We start from the raw sequence: 19,941 nt of genomic DNA, 5'->3' as shown, positions 1-19,941 counted from the left end.
AGGGGCTGTGGACAGAGAGGTCGTGACCTTGGCCCGAGATCCGCCAGCTAAGGGTAAAGCGTGACCAGCACGCAGGCACCTCCCGTCCACGCCAGGGCTCCCCTGGTTTCTTTCATAAATCTCAAAGGGCAGGGAGGGGAGTGAACATCTGATGAGCGCCCACCCTCAAAAGGGATCATTCTAGAAACTCGTTGCTAAGCTATAGGACCTGCTACGTGCCAGCGCCACACTAGGTGCTGTGCATACGTGATCACCCCACTCCATCCTTCTGTCAACACACTGAGGTAGGTCTCTTATGTTCTCCCCCGTTTTACAGACAAGGAAGCTGAGGCTTAGAGAGGTTCAGCCACCTGTGTGATCCCTTTGAGTAAGGAAATTGCAGAGCCGAGATTTGGACCCAAGGAGGCCTGACTTCCTTTGAAACACATGGTCTCATTCAGTCCTCTCAGTAGCCATGCAAGATAAAAATGGTCCCCCCTCTACAGTCGAAGAAACCGGGGCTCAAAGAGGTTAAGAGGCATAACAAGGTCTTGCATACCAGGTAGTGGGATAGCTGGCTGCAGACTCCCCCGTACGGGGTCCTCCACCGCGCGGTGCTCCTGCCAGGGCGAACGAGCCCGACAGCGATGCTGGTCCGGGTTCTCATGTCTGCACTGACCGAAGGGACACAGCTGTGAGTGGAGAGAATCCCAGACCTCGGGATGGGCTTGAACCTGTGGCTTAGGTGGTACCTGTCTGCGCTTACCCAGCACCGAGCTGAGTTCTCCATCACTTTAAAAGAAGAGCCCAAGGAAATAGTTCCCTTTGCTTGGCTGGCAAATCAAAACAACCACAGTGCCTCTGTTTGACCTCCGCTAGTAGGAAGATTATTTGGCTAATTAGGTGAAAAGCCTTCTTGCACATGGCATATTTTAACCCCAATGAGCTGTCCCCGGGAAAGTTTGCCCTTGGCCTGGTTCGCCAGGGGATCTTTCCTTTCCTCAGTGGAAAAGACCAATGAGGTAAACAGAACCTCGTTTCCATGGAAGCTCACTCTCTGGCCTTTTCTTTCCAGCAGTTGAAAGGTAATTACTTGATTTCTCTTTATTTGGGGGGGTTTCATAGAGCGGGGCTGTCAAGGCTTTTGATGGAGGATGGCCTTCTCTCTCACACCAGGCTATTTTAGGGAGCTTCGGTTGCATTTCTGTTTCCATCTTCCCTTCAGCTCATTAGCTCTCAGGCAGCAGCGTCCTCCTTCTGGTCACTCCTGCTAATTAAAGTCTAATGGAGCAAAGGACTTGACCCTGGAGAAAGTAGGATACACTGAGAAGCCAAAGAAATTCATCCAGAGATGGAAGCCCCCATCACCTTCCTCTCCGGACACAGACTATCACACCAAGACCCCGCATCCACACCAGGGAAGGACACTAGCCCATCTGGCACTTTCTCACCTGAATCTTTGATGCCCCATTGTGGACCGCGTCAGAAATACAGCCAGCGTGGGCTGTTCTAATAACGCAAACAGCAGCCACTGTTTCCTGAGGGTTTGCTGAATGCCAGGCACTGGGCTGAAAGCTTTATATCTGTGGTCTCAGTGAATCCTCATGACAGCTTTGGGGTAGACTTATTATACTGATTAATCAGATGAGGAGGCCTGAGCACAGAGAGGTTAAGTAACTTGCCCAAGGTCACACAGCTACTAAGTGGCAAAGCCAGGTTAAGAACCTACCCATTACTGTTATTTCTTAGGTAGGGCTCTTGCACTGCAACAGCCTCCCCAGAAGAAACCAGTCATGATAGGAAGTGGACAGTAGACATTTCTCTGCCCCTGAGTGGCAGCTCTTTGTAGTAAACTGAACCACGTAGGAGTGTGGAGTTAGTTGTCAGGGCCAATTAGAAAACCAAAACAATACACTAAAGAAGAAAGTCAACATAAAGCAGAACAGAAGAGTTCCAGTCTGAGGCAGAGCCAACTCCCATTTCAAATGGCTCATGCCACTTTACCACATTCCTGAACCTTATAGAGACTTGGTGTCCTCGTCTGTCAAATGGGAATAATAGCGGTACATACCTCATAAAGTTGTTTTACTTGGGAATTTCTCAAACTGCTCTGTGAAATACTTGTCTTCAGTGAAAAAATTGTGTCAAAGGCAAAGTTAAACACAGTTAAACAAGATGATTTACTCTAGAATTTCTTCGAATCTTAATTATGCTAATACGTATTATAAATTTTCAGGAAGGAGCAGTGTCTCTTGACCCCAGAATCCTTTTCCTGGGAGAATGCACGTTAACATCTATTTCTTGGGACCCCTTAGAGAAGGCTTTAATATAGGTCATACAGTCCCTGGTCTTGAAATAGACATCAATAAATGCTAATCCCCTCTGTTTTGTGCCCAGATTATTCAAATAGCCATACCTGTTCTTGTTAGATTTAAGTTCCGTGGAGGCAGGAACTGGGTCTGTCTTGTTCCTTTCTGTATTCCAGTATCATGCATAGCAAGACATTCCATAAAAATTTGATGAATGAATAAATGAACCAATGAATGAAGCTTTGTGTAGACGTAGCCTGCTCATCTTCACTGCTGGCATCCTCTGCTGTTTCTAATTGTATTTGGTGAGGCCAGTGGGAGAATTCAGACACCTCTGAGAAATTTCATAATGGGGATGGTTCTGTTGGGTTGTTTTTTCTTTTCACTTTTAACCTCGAGCATCATATCTTCTGACAGAACCCCCCCAACTTTAGCCCCTAACCGAATCATTTTGCTTCTTCTCAGTGAAGTAGTCAGATGTTTTCTTTGCATATGTATTTTGAACAGGATATTTCTGAGTGTTCCCAGTGGGTTTGCACCTGGGTATGAAGAAGTCTTGGGCTTCCAAGGGAATAGAATAAAAACAGTTCATTGGAGCTTAAAACCAGCACGGAGGATACCATGTTTCCCACGTGTGCCTATTGCAAGTGGTGATGGAGGGACCACTGGTTAGTGGTGTGAACGCTCTCCAGTGGTTCTCTTGATTTATTTAGAACAGGATTTCCAACTCATGTTCTCTGGGCGTTATGCAAAAAATAAAAATTTAAGTTAAATAATAGTTGAGTTGGTCAAAATCTGACAGATTTCCTTACTGCTGAGCTTCTCAGAGATTTTGTGCATTTCGACACAGCATTTTACAAACTTATCTAGCCATTCTTTTTTTTTTTTTTTTTTTTTTTTTTTTGCGGTACGCGGGCCTCTCACTGTTGTGGCCTCTCCCGTTGTGGAGCACAGGCTCCCGGACGCGCAGGCTCAGCGGCCATGGCTCACGGGCCCAGCCGCTCCGCGGCATGTGGGATCTTCCCGGACCGGGGCACGAACCCGTGTCCCCTGCGCCGGCAGGCGAACCCCCAACCACTGCGCCACCAGGGAAACCCTCTAGCCCTTCTTTTGGAGCCCTTCTCGATCCTTTCTTCTGGAGTCTGTAATAAGGGTGTTGTTCAGCAGAACACCCGTTTGGAAATGCTACTTTAGAATATATGACCAAAAGTAACAATCCCATCTTTATGATCTAGAAAACAGTCCTGCTTATCAAAACTGTGGGAAAAAGAAGATAAGGCAACTCCTGAGTTGAACAGGGTGATAAAAATGCAGAGCAGAAAGCCAGATAGATTTTTATGTTTTGTATAACAAACCCAAGAAGACTATTCATGATGCTTCAAAACTATGACCATAAAGTGTCCAGTGTTCTTATTTACATCATATTAGAAATAACTTATTTTCTATACCACTTCATAGCATAGATTAGATTCTTTTTTAAGCATGGAGCTGGGTTTTCATTTTCAAATATCTGAATAAAATTCCATACTTTTCAGATTTCTGAATAAAAATGGCTTTTAAGAGAAAGGGACTTAGAAAACTCACATATTTCTTTATCTACTTTTTGTTGTGAGTTAATCTGTTCTGAAAAGAAGAATACAGTACATCCCATTTGAATGTCACTGTTCCCTACTTATTAAACTTTTCTGTGAATAAAATAATTTATCAGGTACTGAACAAAGCAGACTCAATTACAGCTTGACGTATAACGCTAGGCTTGCTTGGAAGTAAAGAGAGCACTTCAGTTCCTAGAGCAGGGATCAGTAACTATGGCCCGCCACCTGTTGTGCATAAAATTTTATTGGAACACAGCAGTGCTCATTCATTTACGTGTTGCCTGTGTCCATTTTCACATCTCATTGGAAGATGTGAGTCACTGCAACAGAGATCTTATGGCCCTCCAAGCCTAGAGTGTTAATTATATGGACCTTCGTAGAAATATTTGCCAATGTCTTTCATAGATTTATAGAAAGATGGGAGAGGGATGATGGAGATTACATAACCAACCCCTTCATTCTATGGATCGGAAAACTGACACTAGAGAAGTTAGCGAATTGTCTACCCATCAGAGAAGACAAAGATAGATTTCTTTTTTTTTTTTTTAAGCCAGATGTAAATTTAATGTAGATGTGGCAAAAATCACCTGAGTGGGTAACTATCTAAGTGCAAATTTCACAAGCAGATTACGGATGGCCTCCCGTTGAAGCATACTCTGTGTAGTTTCTAATGCATGCATTCAATTCGTTAGGAGAAGGAGGCTCGCACCTACTTCCACTTTACTGCTTAATTTTTTAAAGTAATTTTTGTTACAGTATAGTTGCTTTACAATGTTGTGTTAGTTTCTGCTGTACAGCAGAGTGAATCAGCTATACGTATATATATATCCCCTCCTTTTTGGATTTCCTTCCCATTTAGGTCACCACAGAGCATTGAGTAGAGGGAACTATGTGCTATACAGTAGCTTCTCATTAGTTATCTGTTTTATACCTAGTAGCGTATATAAGATATCAACACCAACTGAGAGGTAGCAGCCATTTGGAGTACTTGTTGAAAAGGTCTCAGGGCTCAGAGAGAAAGGATGCAATGATTAACTAATCATCCACGGTCCAGGGGTGGGAGAGCAGCAGGATATATGCCACGTAGGCGCCATGGATGCGGACTATGTCCGCTCGGTACGATACTAACAGTTATATTACCATCTCCTTCCTTGTACGTCTGCCCTGTAAACACTTCTTCGCTGGACCCCAAAACAGGAGAGCTGCGTCAGGCCCTCATTAGAAGCACTGCTGCCTAGAAGTTCAGAGGTGGTTCTTATTCAAGTGCATTTAGATGTCTTTCTTAGCAACAGCCTGCCTACCCCATCACATTCTCCTTAAAACGATTTAACTTGGGATTTCCCTCAAACTGGATTTGTGTGTCCCACGATTCTTACGTTTTAGTGGAATAGGTCTGTGGGGGCACAGAGTAGCTGGGTGTCAAGTCATGAGTTCCTTGGCTTTTGTCACCCAAACTGAAAGTCTCCACATTTGTGCTTTTGTGCAGCTGGACAATCCAGATGAGCAAGCGGCCCAGATCCGACGAGAGCTGGACGGACGTCTCCAAATGGCAGACCAAATAGCCAGGGTAAGGAAACGCTGGGGACATGTGCTGGGGGACCGGGCCAGAGCCCCACACCGGAAGTGCACTGATCGTTAAGGGCCGTGGAAAGATAAAACTGAGAATTTTACCTTCTCAGGAAGAAGAGGATAATCACCTGGTCGGGTCCTCAACCCTTCTTTCTCAGGGCAAGTGTCCTAGACACAGCTCATGTATTTCCTATCTTCCAATCAATACTCAAACTCCAGCCTCACCTTTCTTCTGAGTCCCAGACTTACATTTCCATCTGTCTGTCGAGCATTTCCACGTGGCCAGTCGCCTGCATTTCAGGTTGGATGTGTTCCAAATCTTAACTGCCCGCCGAGTACACACACCTGCATAGACTCCTCACGTGGCCTCCACGCAGTTACCATGGATGAAACCTCCCAGTCACTGTCAATTTCTCTTTCCTCCCCAGAACACTCCACACTCCCGTCTGCCACCTGGCTTCTTGATTCTGCCTCCCAAATGTGGGCCAGATCCCTTTACTGGTTTCCGGCACCACTGCTAGTGCTTTGATTCAGGCCCCTCATCTTCCACGCCTGGATCTTACAATAGCCTCCTAGTGGGTATATCCCTGGCTTCACTCCCTCCCTGTGTCCTGTCCATCCTGCATGTAATCATCATTCGAAACCTCATATATGAACATCTCATAACAGAGCCTCCAAATCCTTCAATAGAACCCTCCAGTGTCCCCAGAACAAGATCTCAGTGCTTTAGAATGATACTCAAGGCTCTTAATCCACAGACCATATCCTTCTTTATTGGCCTCACCTCCCACAACTTTCCCACCAGAGCTCCCCATTCCAGCTCTACAGAATGTCTCCCTCTGAATATCCCAGGCCCTTTCCAACCTCAGTGCCTTTGTAGCCACTAGTGTTTCAATGTGGATTGACCTTTCTCCTCTCCTGCACTTAGCAAGTTCTCCTACTCAGCCTTCAGTCCTCAACTGAAAATCCCTTGTCTAAGAGCTGAGCTCATCCTGCCCACTTTGTGCTTTCTTCTTGCCACGTGTAAACTTTTATTATGACAGTTCACTGAATGGTGACTATTCATTTACATGTCTGAGTCTCCCAGTAGATGGGATTGCTCCAGGGTTGGGATGTCTCCCTGTTGAGGACTGGGAGCCTAAGCATTATCTCCTGTTCTTTTTTTTTTTTTTTGCGGTACGCGGGCCTCTCACTGTTGTGGCCTCTCCCGTTGCGGAGCACAGGCTCCGGACGCGCAGGCTCAGCGGCCATGGCTCACGGGCCCAGCCACTCCGTGGCATGTGAGATCTTCCCGGACCGGGGCACGAACCTGTGTCCCCTGCATTGGCAGGCGGACTCTCAACCACTGCGCCACCAGGGAAGCCCCTATCTCCTATTCTAACTGTTCTACCATTTGTGTTAACAGTAATCGTGCTAGTGGCATTTCTTCAGCACTGACTCTGCGTCAAGCATGTTACATGCTTTACATATGCCATCTCATTCCATCCTCCAAACAGTTCCATAGGGGCATTTGTTATTCTTGTTTTAGAGATGGGAAAATCTAGGCTGGACATGAGAGGTACTAGTTAAGAGGCTACGGTGGACCCTTCACTCAAGTCTAAGTATCAGGACTGGGCTCACCCTACGTGCAAAATTTAAAAATGGGGGTCGGAGTGTGGGGAAGGATGAGCACAGGGTGGAGCTTGGTGTTCAGCCTTCCTCTCTATGGAAAGAAGCATCTCAGGATTTGTACCCGTGGAAAGGAATTCTACTGGAAGAGAAACTGAGGAGAGACTCCAAGAAGCAGGAAAATCCCTTTTCGTGCTCAAGCAGGAAAATCCCCTTTCGTGTGTTGAAACGTTCTGCATCTTGTTCTTGGACACCTTCAAAGTTTATGGTCGGGTCGTCTGGCTAAAAGTAGTATGTAGTTCTCTGGCTAAAGGTAGTGTAAAAGGCTCTTATATTTGAAAATCCTGCTTAATGTGGGAGTAAACATCAATAAGGCTTCGGAATGTACTTCTCTAAATTCAGCACCTCCTCAGCAGATTATCCAGAAAATAGAGGTCATTTGGTCCATGCCCTGCCCTTAGGCAACTATTATATCCCCAACTAATAAGTATTCGTGCCACTTAAAGAAAATTTTACACACACACACTTCAAAAACAAGCTCATGGCACCTTTATTTTAGTTGTCTTGTTTACTTTTAAGGCTTAACATGATAATTTTAGAAACTTGCGTAAGCTAATTTTAATTTTTAAAAGACCATGGGTGAACAACTGTTACATAGTGCGCCAAGTTGCTCATTTCTGAACAAAGATCAAAGAACTCTCGCGAGGAGCTTCAAGATGGCGGAAGAGTAAGACGCGGAGATCACCTGCCTCCCCACAAATACATCAGAAATACATCTACATGTGGAACAGCTCCTACAGAACACCTACTGAACACCGGCAGAAGGCCTCAGACCCCCCAACAGGCAAGAAACTCCCCACGTACCAGGGTAGGGCAAAAGAAAAAAGAAAAAACAGAGACGAAAGAATAGGGATGGGACCCGCACCAGAGGGAGGGAGCTGTGAAGGAGGAAAGGTTTCCACACACTAGGAAGCCCCTTCGCGGGCGGAGACTGCGGGTGGCGGAGGGGGAAGCTTCGGAGCCGCGGAGGAGAGCGCAGCAACGGGTGCGGAGGGCAAAACGGAGAGATTCCCGCACAGAGGATGGGGGCCGACCGGCACTCACCAGCCCGAGAGGCTTGTCTGCTCCCCCGCCGGGGCGGGCGGGGCTGCGAGCTGAGGCTCAGGTTTCGGTAGGAGCGCAGGGAGAGGACTGGGGTTGGCGGAGTGAACACAGCCTGCAGGGGGTTAGTGCACCATGGCTGGCCGGGAGGGAGTCCAGGAAAAAGTCTGGAGCTGCTGAAGAGGCAAGAGACTTTTTCTTGCCTCTGTGTTTCCTGGCGCGCGAGGAGAGGGGATTCAGAGCGCCGCTTAAAGGAGCTCCAGAGACGGGCGCGAGCCGCGGCTAACCGCGCGGACCCCAGAGACGGGCATGAGACGCTAAGGCTGCTGCTGCCGCCACCAAGAAGCCTCTGTGCGAGCACAGGTCACTCTCCACACCCCCCTTCTGGGGAGGCTGTGCAGCCCGCCACCGCCAGGGTCCTGGGATCCAGGGATCCAGGGACAACTTCCCCGGGAGAACGCACGGCGTGCCTCAGGCTGGTGCAATGTCACACCGGCCTCTGCCGCCGCAGGCTCGCCCTGCACTCCGTGCCCCTCCCTCCCCCCGGCCTGAGTGAGACAGAGCCCCCAAATCAGCGGCTCCTTTAACCCTGTCCTGTCTGAGCGAAGAACAGACGCCCTCAGGCGACCTACACGCAGAAGCGGGGCCAGATCCAAAGCTGAACCCCAGGAGCTGTGTGAACAAAGAAGAGAAAGGGAAATATCTCCCAGCAGCCTCAGGAGCAGCGGATTAAAGCTCCACAATTAACTTGATGTACCCTGCATCTGTGGAATCCATGAATAGACAACGAATCATCCCAAATTGAGGAGGTGGACTTTGGGAGCAACGATATATATATATTTTTTTTCCTTTTTTCTCTTTTCGTGAGTGTGTATGTGTATCCTTCTGTGTGTGATTTTGTCTGTATAGCTTTGCTTTTACCATTTGTCCTAGGTTCTGTCCTTTTTTTTCTTTTTTACTTATTAAAATTTTTTTCTTAATAATTATTTTTTACTTTAATAAATTTATTTTATTTTATTTTTACTTTATTTTATCTTCTTCTTTTTTTATCTCTTTCTTTTACCCCTTTTATTCTGAGCTGTGTGGATGACAGGATTTTGGTGCTCCAGCCAGGTGTCAGGGCCGTGCCTCTGAGGTGGGAGAGCCAAGTTCAGGACACTGGTCCACAAGAGACCTCCCAGCTCCACGTTATATCAAACAGCAAAAATCTCCCAGAGATCTCCATCTCAACGCCAAAACCCAGCTCCACGCAACAGCCAGCAAGCTACAGTGCTGGACACCTTATGCCAAACAACTAGCAGGACAGGAACACAACCCCATCCATCAGCAGAGAGGCTGCCTAAAATCATAATAAGCTCACAGACACCCCAAAACACACCACCAGCGTGGACCTGCCCACCAGAAAGACAAGATCCAGCCTCATCCACCAGAGCACAAGCACTAGTCCCCTCCATCAGGAAGCCTGCACAACCCACTAAACCAACCTTAGCCACAGGGGACAGACACCAAAAACAATGGGAATTATGAACCTGCAGTCTGCAAAAAGGAGACCCCAAACACAGTAAGTTAAGCAAAATGAGAAGACAGAGAAACACACAGCAGATGAAGGAGCAAGGTAAAAAACTCACCAGACGAAACAAATGAAGAGGAAATACGCAGTCTACCTGAAAAAGAATTCAGAGTAATGATAGTAAAGATGATCCAAAATCTTGGAAATAGAATGGAGAAAATACAAGAAACATTTAACAAGGACCTAGAAGAACCAAAGAGCAAACAAACAGTGATGAACAACACAGTAAATGAAATTAAAAATTCTCTAGAAGGGATCAACAGCAGAATAACTGAGGCAGAAGAACGGATAAGTGACCTGGAAGATAAAATAGTGGAAATAACTACTGTAGAGCAGAATAAAGAAAAAAGAATGAAAAGAATTGAGGGCAGTCTCAGAGACCTCTGGGACAATGTTAAATGCACCAGCATTCGAATTATAGGGGTCCCGGACGAAGAAGAGAAAAAGAAAGGGACTGAGAAAATATTTGAAGAGATTATAGTTGAAAACTTCTCTAATATGGGAAAGGAAATAATCAAGTCCAGGAAGCACAGAGAGTCCCATACAGGATAAATCCAAGGAGAAACACACCAAGACACATATTAAACTATCAAAAATTAAATACAGGGGGGCTTCCCTGGTGGCGCAGTGGTTGAGAGTCCGCCTGCTGATGCAGGGGACACGGGTTCATGCCCCCGTCCCAGAGGATCCCACATGCCGCGGAGTGGCTGAGCCCGTGAGCCATGGCCACTGAGCCTGCGCGTCCGGAACGGGAGAGGTCACAACAGTGAGAAGCCCGCATACTGCAAAAAAAAAAAAAAAAAATTCAGGGACTTCCCTGGTGGCACAGTGGTTGGGAATCCACCTGTAAATGCAGGGGACACGGGTTCGATCCCTGGTCCGGGAAGATCCCACATGCTGCAGAGCAACTAAGCCTGTGAGCCACAACTGCTGAGCCAACGCTCTGGAGCCTGCGAGCCACAACTACTGAGCCCGCATGCCTAGAGCCCATGCTCCGCAACAGAAGAAGCCACCACAATGAGAAACCCGCGCACCGCAGCGAAGAGTCGTCCCTGCTCGCCATAACTAGAGAAAGCCCTCGCACAGCAATGAAGACCCAACTCAGCCATAAATAAATAAACAAGCACTCTTACTTTAAAAAAAAATTAAATACAAAGAAAAAATATTAAAAGCAGCAAGGGAAAAACAACAAATAACACAAAAGTGAATCTCCATAAGGTTAACAGCTGATCTTTCAGCAGAAACTCTGCAAGCCGAAGGGAGTGGCCGGACATATTAAAAGTTATGAAGAAGAAAAACCTACAACCAAGATTACTCTACCCAGCAAGGATCTCATTCAGATTTGATAGAGAAATTAAAGCCTTTACAGACAAGCAAAAGCTAAGAGAATTCAGCCTCACCAAACCAGCTCTACAACAAGTGCTAAAGGAACTTCTCTAGGCAGGAAACACAAGAGAAGGAAAAGACCTACAATAACAAACCCAAAACAATTAAGAAAATTGTAATAGGAACATACATGTCGATAATTACCTTAAATGTAAATGGATTAAATGCTCCAACCAAAAGACACAGAGTGGCTGAATGGATACAAAAACAAGACCCATATATATGCTGTCTACAAGAGACCCACTTCAGACCTAGAGACACATACAGACTGAAAGTGAGGGGATGGAAAAAGATATTCCATACAAATGGAAATCAAACGAAAGCTGGAGTAGCAGTTCTCATATCAGACAAAATAGACTTTAAAACAAAGACTATTAGAAGAGACAAAGAAGGACACTGCATAATGATCAAGGGATCAATCCCAGGAGAAGATATAATAATCGTAAATATTTATGCACCCAACGTAGGAGCCCCTCAATACATAAGGCAAATACTAACAGCCATAAAAGGGGAAATCGACAGGGACGCAATCATAGTAGGGGACTTTAACACCCCACTTTCACCAATGGACAGATCATCCAAAATGAAAATAAATAAGGAAACACAAGCTTTAAATGACACATTAAACAAGATGGACTTGATTGATATTTATAGGACATTCCATCCAAAAACAACAGAATACGCATTTTTCTCAAATGCTCATGGAACATTCTCCAGGACAGATCTTATCTTGGGTCACAAATCAAGCCTTGGTAAATTTAAGAAAACTGAAATCGTATCAAGTATCTTCTCTGACCGCAACGCTATGAGCCTAGATATCAAATACAGGGGAAAATCTGTAAAAAATACAAACACATGGAGGCTAAACAACACACTACTTAATAACCAAGAGATCACTGAAGAAATCAAAGAGGAAATCAAAAAATACCTAAAAACAAATGACAGTGAAACACGATGACCCAAAACCTATAGGATACAGCAAAAGCAGTTTGAAGAGGGAAGTTTATAGCAATACAATCCTACCTTAAGAAACAAGAAACATCTCAAATAAACAACCTAACCATACACCTAAAGCTATTAGAGAAAGAAGAACAAAAAAACCCCCAAACTTAGCAGAAGGAAAGAAATCATAAAGATCAGATCAGAAATAAATGAAAAAGAAATGAAGGAAACGATAGCAAAGATCAATAAAACTAAAAACTGGTTCTTTGAGAAGATAAACAAAATTGATAAACCATTAACTAGACCCATCAAGAAAAAAAGGTAGAAGACTCAAATCAGCAGAATTAGAAATGAAAAAGGAGAAGTAACAACTGACTGCAGAAATGCAAAGGATCATGAGAGATTACTGCAAGCAACTCTATGCCAATAAGATGGACAACCTGGAACAAATGGACAAATTCTTAGAAATGCACAACCTTCCAAGACTGAACCAGGAAGAAATAGAAAATATGAACAGACCAATCACAAGCACTGAAACTGAAACCGTGATTAAAATTTTTCCAACAAACAAAACCGCAGGACCAGATGGCTTAACAGGCAAATTCTATCAAACATTTAGAGAAGAGCTAGCACCTATCCTTCTCAAACTCTTCCAAAATATAGCAGAGGGAGGAACACTCCCAAACGCATTCTACGAGGCCACCATCACCCTGATACCAAAACCAGACAAAGATGTCACAAAGAAAGAAAACTACAGGCCAATATCACCGATGAACGTAGATGCAAAAATCCTCAACAAAATACTAGCAAAGAGAATCCAGCAGCACATTAAAAGGATCATACACCATGATCAAGTGGGGTTTATCCCAGGGACGCAAGGATTCTTCAATATATGCAAATCAATCTATGTTATACACCATCTTAACAAATTAAAGGAGAAAAACAATATGATCATTTCAATAGATGCAGAAAAAGCTTTTGACAAAATTCAACACCCATTTATAATAAAACCCCCCTGAAAATAGGCATAGAGGGACCTTACCTCAACATAATAAAGGCCGTATATGACAAACCCACAGCCAACATCGTCCTCCATGTTGAAAAACTGAAACCATTTCCACTAAGATCAGGAACAAGACAAGGTTGCCCATTCTCACCACTATTATTCAACATAGTTTTGGAAGTTTTAGCCACAGCAATCAGAGAAGAAAGAGAAATAAAAGGAATCCAAATCGGAAAAGAAGAAGTAAAGCTGTCACTGTTTGCAGATGACATGATACTATACATAGAGAATCCTAAAGATGATACAAGAAAACTAGAAGAGCTGATCAATGAATTTGGTAAAGTAACAGGATACAAAATTAATGCACAGAAATCTAGCATTCCTATACACTAATGATAAAAAATCTGAAAGTGAAATTAAGAAAACTCTCCCATTTACCATTGCAACCAAAAGAATAAAATATCTAGGAATAAACCTACCTAAGGAGACAAAAGACCTGTATGCAGAAATTATAAGATACTGATGAAAGAAATTAATGATGATACAAAGAGATGGAGAGATATACCATGTTCTTGGACTGGAAGAATCAACATTGTGAAAAGGACTATACTACCCAAAGCAATCTACAGATTCAGTGGAATCCGTATTAAACTACCACTGGCATTTTTCACAGAACTAGAACAAAAAATTGCACAATTTGTATGGAAACACAAAAGACCCCGAATAGCCAAAGCAATCTTGAGAAAGAAAAATGGAGCTGGAAGAATCAGGCTCCCTGACTTCAGACTATACTACAAAGGTACAGTAATCAGGACAATATGGTACTGGCACAAAAACAGAAATATAGATCAATGGAACAGGATAGAAAGCCCAGAGAAAACCCACGCATGTATGGTCACCTTATCTTTGATAAAGCAGGCAAGAATATACAGTGGAGAAAAGATAGCCTCTTCAATAAGTGGTACTGGGAAGACTGGACAGCTACATGTAAAAGAATGAAATTAGAACACTCCCTAACACCATACACAAAAATAAACTGAAAGTGGATTAAAGACCTAAATGTAAGGCCAGACACTATCAAACTCTTAGAGGAAAACATAGGCAGAACACTCTATGACATAAATCACAGCAAGGTCCTTTTTGACCCACCTCCTAGAGAAATGGAAATAAAAATAAACAACTGGGACCTAATGAAACTTAAAAGCTTTTGCACAGCAAAGGAAACCATAAACAAGACGAAAAGACAACCCTCAGAATGGGAGAAAATATTTGCAAATGAAGCAACTGACAAAGGATTAATCTCCAAAATTTACAAGCAGCTCATGCAGCTCAATATCAAAAAAACAAACAACCCAATCCAAAAATGGGCAGAAGACCTAAATAGACATTTCTCCAAAGATATATAGATTGCCAACAAACACATGAAAGGATGCTCAACATCACTAATCATTAGGGAAATGCAAATCAAAACTACAATGAGGTATCACCTCACACCAATCAGAATGGCCATCATCAAAAAATCTACAAACAGTAAATGCTGGAGAGGGTGTGGAGAAAAGGGAACCCTCTTGCACTGTTGGTGGGAATGTCACTTGATACAGCCACTATGGAGAACAGTATGGAGGTTCCTTATAAAACTCTAAATAGAACTACCATACGACCCAGCAATCCCACTACTGGGCATATACCCTGAGAAAACCATAATTCAAAATGATACATGCACCCCAGTGTTCATTGCAGCTCTATTTACAATAGCCAGGACATGGAAACAACCTAAGTATCCATTGACAGATGAATGAATAAAGAAGATGTGGCACATAAATACAATGGAATATTACTCAGCTATAAAAAGAAATGAAATTGAGTTATTTGTAGTGAGGTGGATGGATCTAGAGTCTGTCATACAGAGTGAAGTAAGTCAGAGAAAAACAAATACCGTATGCTAACACATATATATGGAATCTAAAAAAAAAAAAAAATGTCATGAAGAACCTAGGGGCAAGTCGAGAATAAAGATGCAGACCTACTAGAGAATGGACTTGAGGTTACAGGGAAGGGGAATGGTAAGCTGGGACAAAGTGAGAGAGCTGTGTGGACATATATACACTACCAAACGTAAAATAGATAGCTAGTGGGAAGCAGCCGCATAGCACAGAGAATTCAGCTCGGTGCTTTGTGACCACCTAGAGGGGTGGGATAGGGAGGGTCGAAGGGAGGGAGACGCAAGGGGGAAGCGATACGGGGACATATGTATATGTATAATTGATTCACTTTGTTATAAAGCAGAAACTAACACACCATTGTAAAGCAATTATACTCCAATAAAGATGTTAAAAAAACCAAAAAAACTCTCTCCCTTGGCCCACACCACTGGGTATTTTGATACCTAATAGGATGTTACTGACAACTTAGAACTAGAGTTTCTTGGACAATGAAATAGACAACCAAAGTAAATCTTGGGCAAAGTATATGGAGGGTATATTTCAAAGTATGTGGAGGGTATATTTAAACATTCAGGACGATTTCTATGGGAATCTTCCCACTACTATCTCCTGTTCTCCTGGAAATTGACTGTCTTCTTTTGCAATATTCGTTCATGCCAATGGCCCCCTTGCCACAGTTACTTGGTTCTGGAAGTGGACTCCTCACCCAAGTGGAACCAATCACATCTCCCAGCCTGCCCCGGCCATTAGTGATTGGTCCAGAAATGGATGCAACTAAACCAATGAACCCCTTCACTGCGACCTGTGGACTGTAGGCCAACAGAGCTATGTCTTGTAGTGGTAGAAAGATGTCTGCAGCCATGTTCATTTCTTCAGTGTAGGGGAAAGAAGATAAAAGAGTGAAGCTAACATACATACAAAGATAAACAGAATATACTGAGATCCTCAGGGTGTTCAAGACACTGAATCTACTTCTTCCTGATCGTCAACTGTGTAACTGTTTTTCCTTCAGTTTAGTTGGATTCCAAGAAAAGGAAATTCTACTTCTGCTTAAACCAGCCCGGCTAATACTGAGGAAGAGTGAGAAGTATCTCATCTACTAAAAATTAAATACCAAGTTTTCAGATACAGGCTAGTTCCTGAAAAGATATTGAAACAAAGCACCCATGCTTATCTTCTTTTAGCATGCCCTGATTTTTCTATTTGTAGCATCACAGTGAATTTTATTGAGGGTATGCAATTCAACCCATATGGCTAAACGTCAGCTCCTGTAAATATCATAACCAGAAATTCCTGGAGATAGATGTCATCCATCATACATAATTCACTGTGTTCTCTGAATTATAAGATGGGTAGAGTGTCTTCATTGCAAATTAGAAGCACCAACTCAAGGAAGCTTTTAAGAGAGGGGATTGATTCTAGGGAGCAAGGAATGTCTCACAGAGCCCATGGGCAAGGTACAGCCAAGACCTAGGAAGGGAGTGGAGCCAGGGGCCACCAAGTGGTCAGGACTTTCTCCCTTCCCTTGAGCCTGTGTGTCCCATTCATTATTCCTTCTTTCTCTGCAGACCATCTTTCTTTGCTTCTCAGATGGGAAACATGGCAGTTCCACAGTTCTCCGTGTTTCCAGGATGGCCAAATAGAAAACCATTTAGCCAGTCAACCTCTGTCTCAAATCTTTCTCCCAATCTCCTCTTTCCGCTTTTCTCATTACCCCCTCACATTCACAATTTCAAGAGTCAGTCTTCTGACTGGCCCCGCTTAGTTCAAGGGCCAACCCCTAGAGCAGTCGACCAGTCCACCGTGGAAAGGGGGTGAGGTCTCGGTGAACACATGGATGCTAGAGATACATCACTGAGGGAGGGTGGTACCGACAAGGTAGGGCTCTGGGTGGGGTGCTCATTATGAATTGGGAGCCCCTCGAAGTTGTGTGCAAAATAACTTGCTTATGCGGTGTTTACCATGTGCCCAACTCTCTTCTAAGCATTTTACATTTGAGAACCTACCTAATCCTCCAACAACTTTATGAGAAGGGTGCTCCCAGTATCCCCATGTCATAGAGGCGGCTGAAGCACAGACATTAGAGGCCTTGGCCAAGCTCATTCACTGACCAGAACCTTCTCTCTTAACCACTATGCACACTACCATTACAAAATGCCTTCCCAAACATAGAGCCTCATTTCCCCATGGCCCCAATCCAAAGATCCAACATGCCCTTCACCCAGGACTTCACCTTTCTGCATCCTGACCTCTCTCTCTGCTGATCAGTCCTTTATTAATTTGCCCTGGCTATGCAATTCACGTGAACTCTCATTTAGACCTGTGACAAATGATCCTGCGAGTTAACGATGATTCTCCGCAGTTCAGGCACATCAAAGAGTTTAAGTGACGTATCAAAGTTGACGCAGCTAGTAAGTAGAAAGCCGAGTGCTTTAATTCCAAGTTTCACGTTCTTTCTTTTGAGTAGTCAGATGACAGGCAGTTACACCAGGACAGTTACACAGGCAGTTACACCAGGACAAGACTGCCCCCAGCTCCTCCCTCCCTGACGGTTGCCCCTCCAGGAAACTGCTTTCTCTCTTGCACGAAAATTTGCTGTGCCTTCCCTTCAGTTTATCCAGAAGCCCAAAGGAAGCAAAAGCAGCAGGCAGAATGGGCTCCTGGAATTCTGAATCCCTTCCACTTTGATTTCCTTGGCATCTGGGAAAGAGGTGGTGGAGACCTAGGTGGTTCCGCCAGCAGCATTCTTATCCTCACATGCTTACAGAAGGCAAATGTTTGTCTTTTCTTCCTGGGAGAGAAGGGAGGCAAGTGCAAGGTGGCTTTCCTCTACCCGCAACCCTACCCTGTAATCTATCAGTTCGGTCACACCAACCTCCAACGAACGAATCATCAGAGACGGCTGTGTGAGCCCTCACTGTGAACATCAGATACGCTGCCTTAAAGATCCATGAAGACATCTGAATGCATTTTTTAAATGTGGTAGAAAAGACTTCTTAATCCCTGCTCAAACATTTTCCCAAATCCTCTCATGTTGACGTTAAAGAGTCCCCAAATTTCACCCAGGAGTTAAGCCTAAGTTATTTAAATTGTGTGATTAGAAGTTGACATTGGAGCTTAAACAGGCAGCTTGTGGCATTAGTGCTGCTGTGATATTTGCCAGTCCTTTTGGCCACGTTTTGGGTAAAATTCCAAAATTCTTGAGCTGATTATATAAGACAAATACTACAGCTTTTAAAATAGAGGTAGAGGTCTGGGAGTGAAACACCATTGTTTTTTCAAGCTGTCATTTCAGTGGGGAGTTGCCATTTAAACCGCATTCTCTGCAGAAGCAAAATGACCATCTCATACCACGGTCCCATTGCAGGTATTAATGATGTGCCTAGGTGAGAAGTGACATCCACATATTTCCCTGATGGAAAAGTTCTGCTCCATACATTGCCAACAATCAGATAAAAGTGGAATCCTCTCCTACCAGAGAATGATAGCACCCCCAGCTTACAAATGAACGTTGTTGTACCCGGCATCTACCCTGTGTCCAAGCACATGGTAGAAATTTAGTTCAATTTTTGGCCTGCAAGAATGTGTGTAGGGAGCATCTCCCTGACTCTGGCCTTTGTAAGGCAGCTAAGAACCCAGAGGAATCTGAGTTCAAAGAAAAATCTAAATGCCAAGGGCGTTCATTCAAGGAAAAGGAAGTCCACCTAAATCAAAGAAGCTGAGGAAGTAAAACTAAGCCACTGAAGGACAGCTTTGAGTAAAAGGACCAATCCAGGAAACTACTAATATAATACCTGTGCCCAAAATGCCTTCTAATGTCTGTGAGGCTGCTTTTGAAATGTGTTTATAGTGGGACTGCCATTGAAAACCCCTTTAGAAAGTCAGCCTAGATTGACAGAATGCTATTCCTTCTCAAGGCTTAAGTACTCAGAGTAGAAAAATGGCCTTGTTTTCCCTTGCAGACTTCAGTGGGGTTTTTTTAAATTTATTATTTATTTATTTTATTTATATATATATATATATATATATATATATATATATGTATTTTTTTTTTTTTTTTTTTTTGTCTTCATTGCTGTGCGCGGGCTTTCTCTAGTTGAGGCGAGCGGGGGCTACTCTTTGTTGCGGTGCGTGGGCTTCTCACTGCGGTGGCTCCTCTTTTTGCGGAGCACGGGCTCTAGGCGCGCGGGCTTCTGTAGTTGTGGCTCTCGGGCTCTAGAGCACAGGCTCAGTAGTTGTGGCGCACGGGCTTAGTTGCTCCACAGTATGAGGGATCTTCCTGGACCAGGGATTGAACCCATGTCCCGTGCATTGGCAGATGGATTCTTAAGCCCTGCACCACCAGGGAAGTCCCCAGACTTCAGTTTTATAAGCATCTTTTTATGATGTCATTAGGAACTGTCCAAGTTCTGGGAGGAGTGGTCATTCTTTGGATTTTTCCAATATTCTCCTGCAGAAAGTTTGGTGGATGCCAGCTCTGGGCCAGAGTTGTGGTATCTGTAATCACTGGGTCTTCTTCCAAAATTTCAAGACTGTGGAGTTAAAAGGCCTTGAGTGAGTCCCAAAGATGGGTGTGATGAAGGGACTGCACTTGATAGTAAGGCTGATTGGCAGGAGAGAACCCACTTCACAGACACAATGGTTTTTCTCTCCATCTCCATGGCAACTGCAGGGCCAGCAGCTGCCAGTAAAATCAAAGGTACACTTACCCAGCTCCTCCAATATCCCATATAGTTAGAAGGTTTGGGCCCCAGTACCAGGAGGAAAGAGATAGATCAGTGTCCCAGCCTTCAGGCTGTTAGTATGTAACCTGTGCTGCTTGGCAGCCTTTAACATCAATTAACTTACCTCATTCTTCTCTTCACTCGTTAGAATGACCATGTTCAAAAGAAGAGGGGGAAGTATTTTGTGATCACGTTCAGTTATATAGACCTTC

The 19,941-nt window shown here is 44.1% G+C and overlaps 1 protein-coding gene across 8 annotated transcripts in view; it reads left to right on the top strand.

Moving 5' to 3' along the window:
- CADPS (calcium dependent secretion activator) overlaps window positions 1-19,941 on the top strand; it is a 480,039-nt gene that overhangs the window by 207,523 nt on the left and 252,575 nt on the right. For all 8 annotated transcript variants that reach the window (XM_073811329.1, XM_033865233.2, XM_033865230.2 and 5 more), the window contains exon 4: window positions 5,370-5,450. In XM_073811329.1, coding sequence (XP_073667430.1) covers window positions 5,370-5,450 — 81 coding nt within the window. The remainder of the gene's footprint in view (window positions 1-5,369; window positions 5,451-19,941) is intronic.

The sequence above is a fragment of the Tursiops truncatus genome, chromosome 10, assembly GCF_011762595.2.
Source record: "Tursiops truncatus isolate mTurTru1 chromosome 10, mTurTru1.mat.Y, whole genome shotgun sequence".
Lineage (NCBI taxonomy): Eukaryota > Metazoa > Chordata > Mammalia > Artiodactyla > Delphinidae > Tursiops > Tursiops truncatus.
Note: the sequence above shows the minus strand (reverse complement) of the source record. Positions and strands in the feature narration are given on the sequence as shown.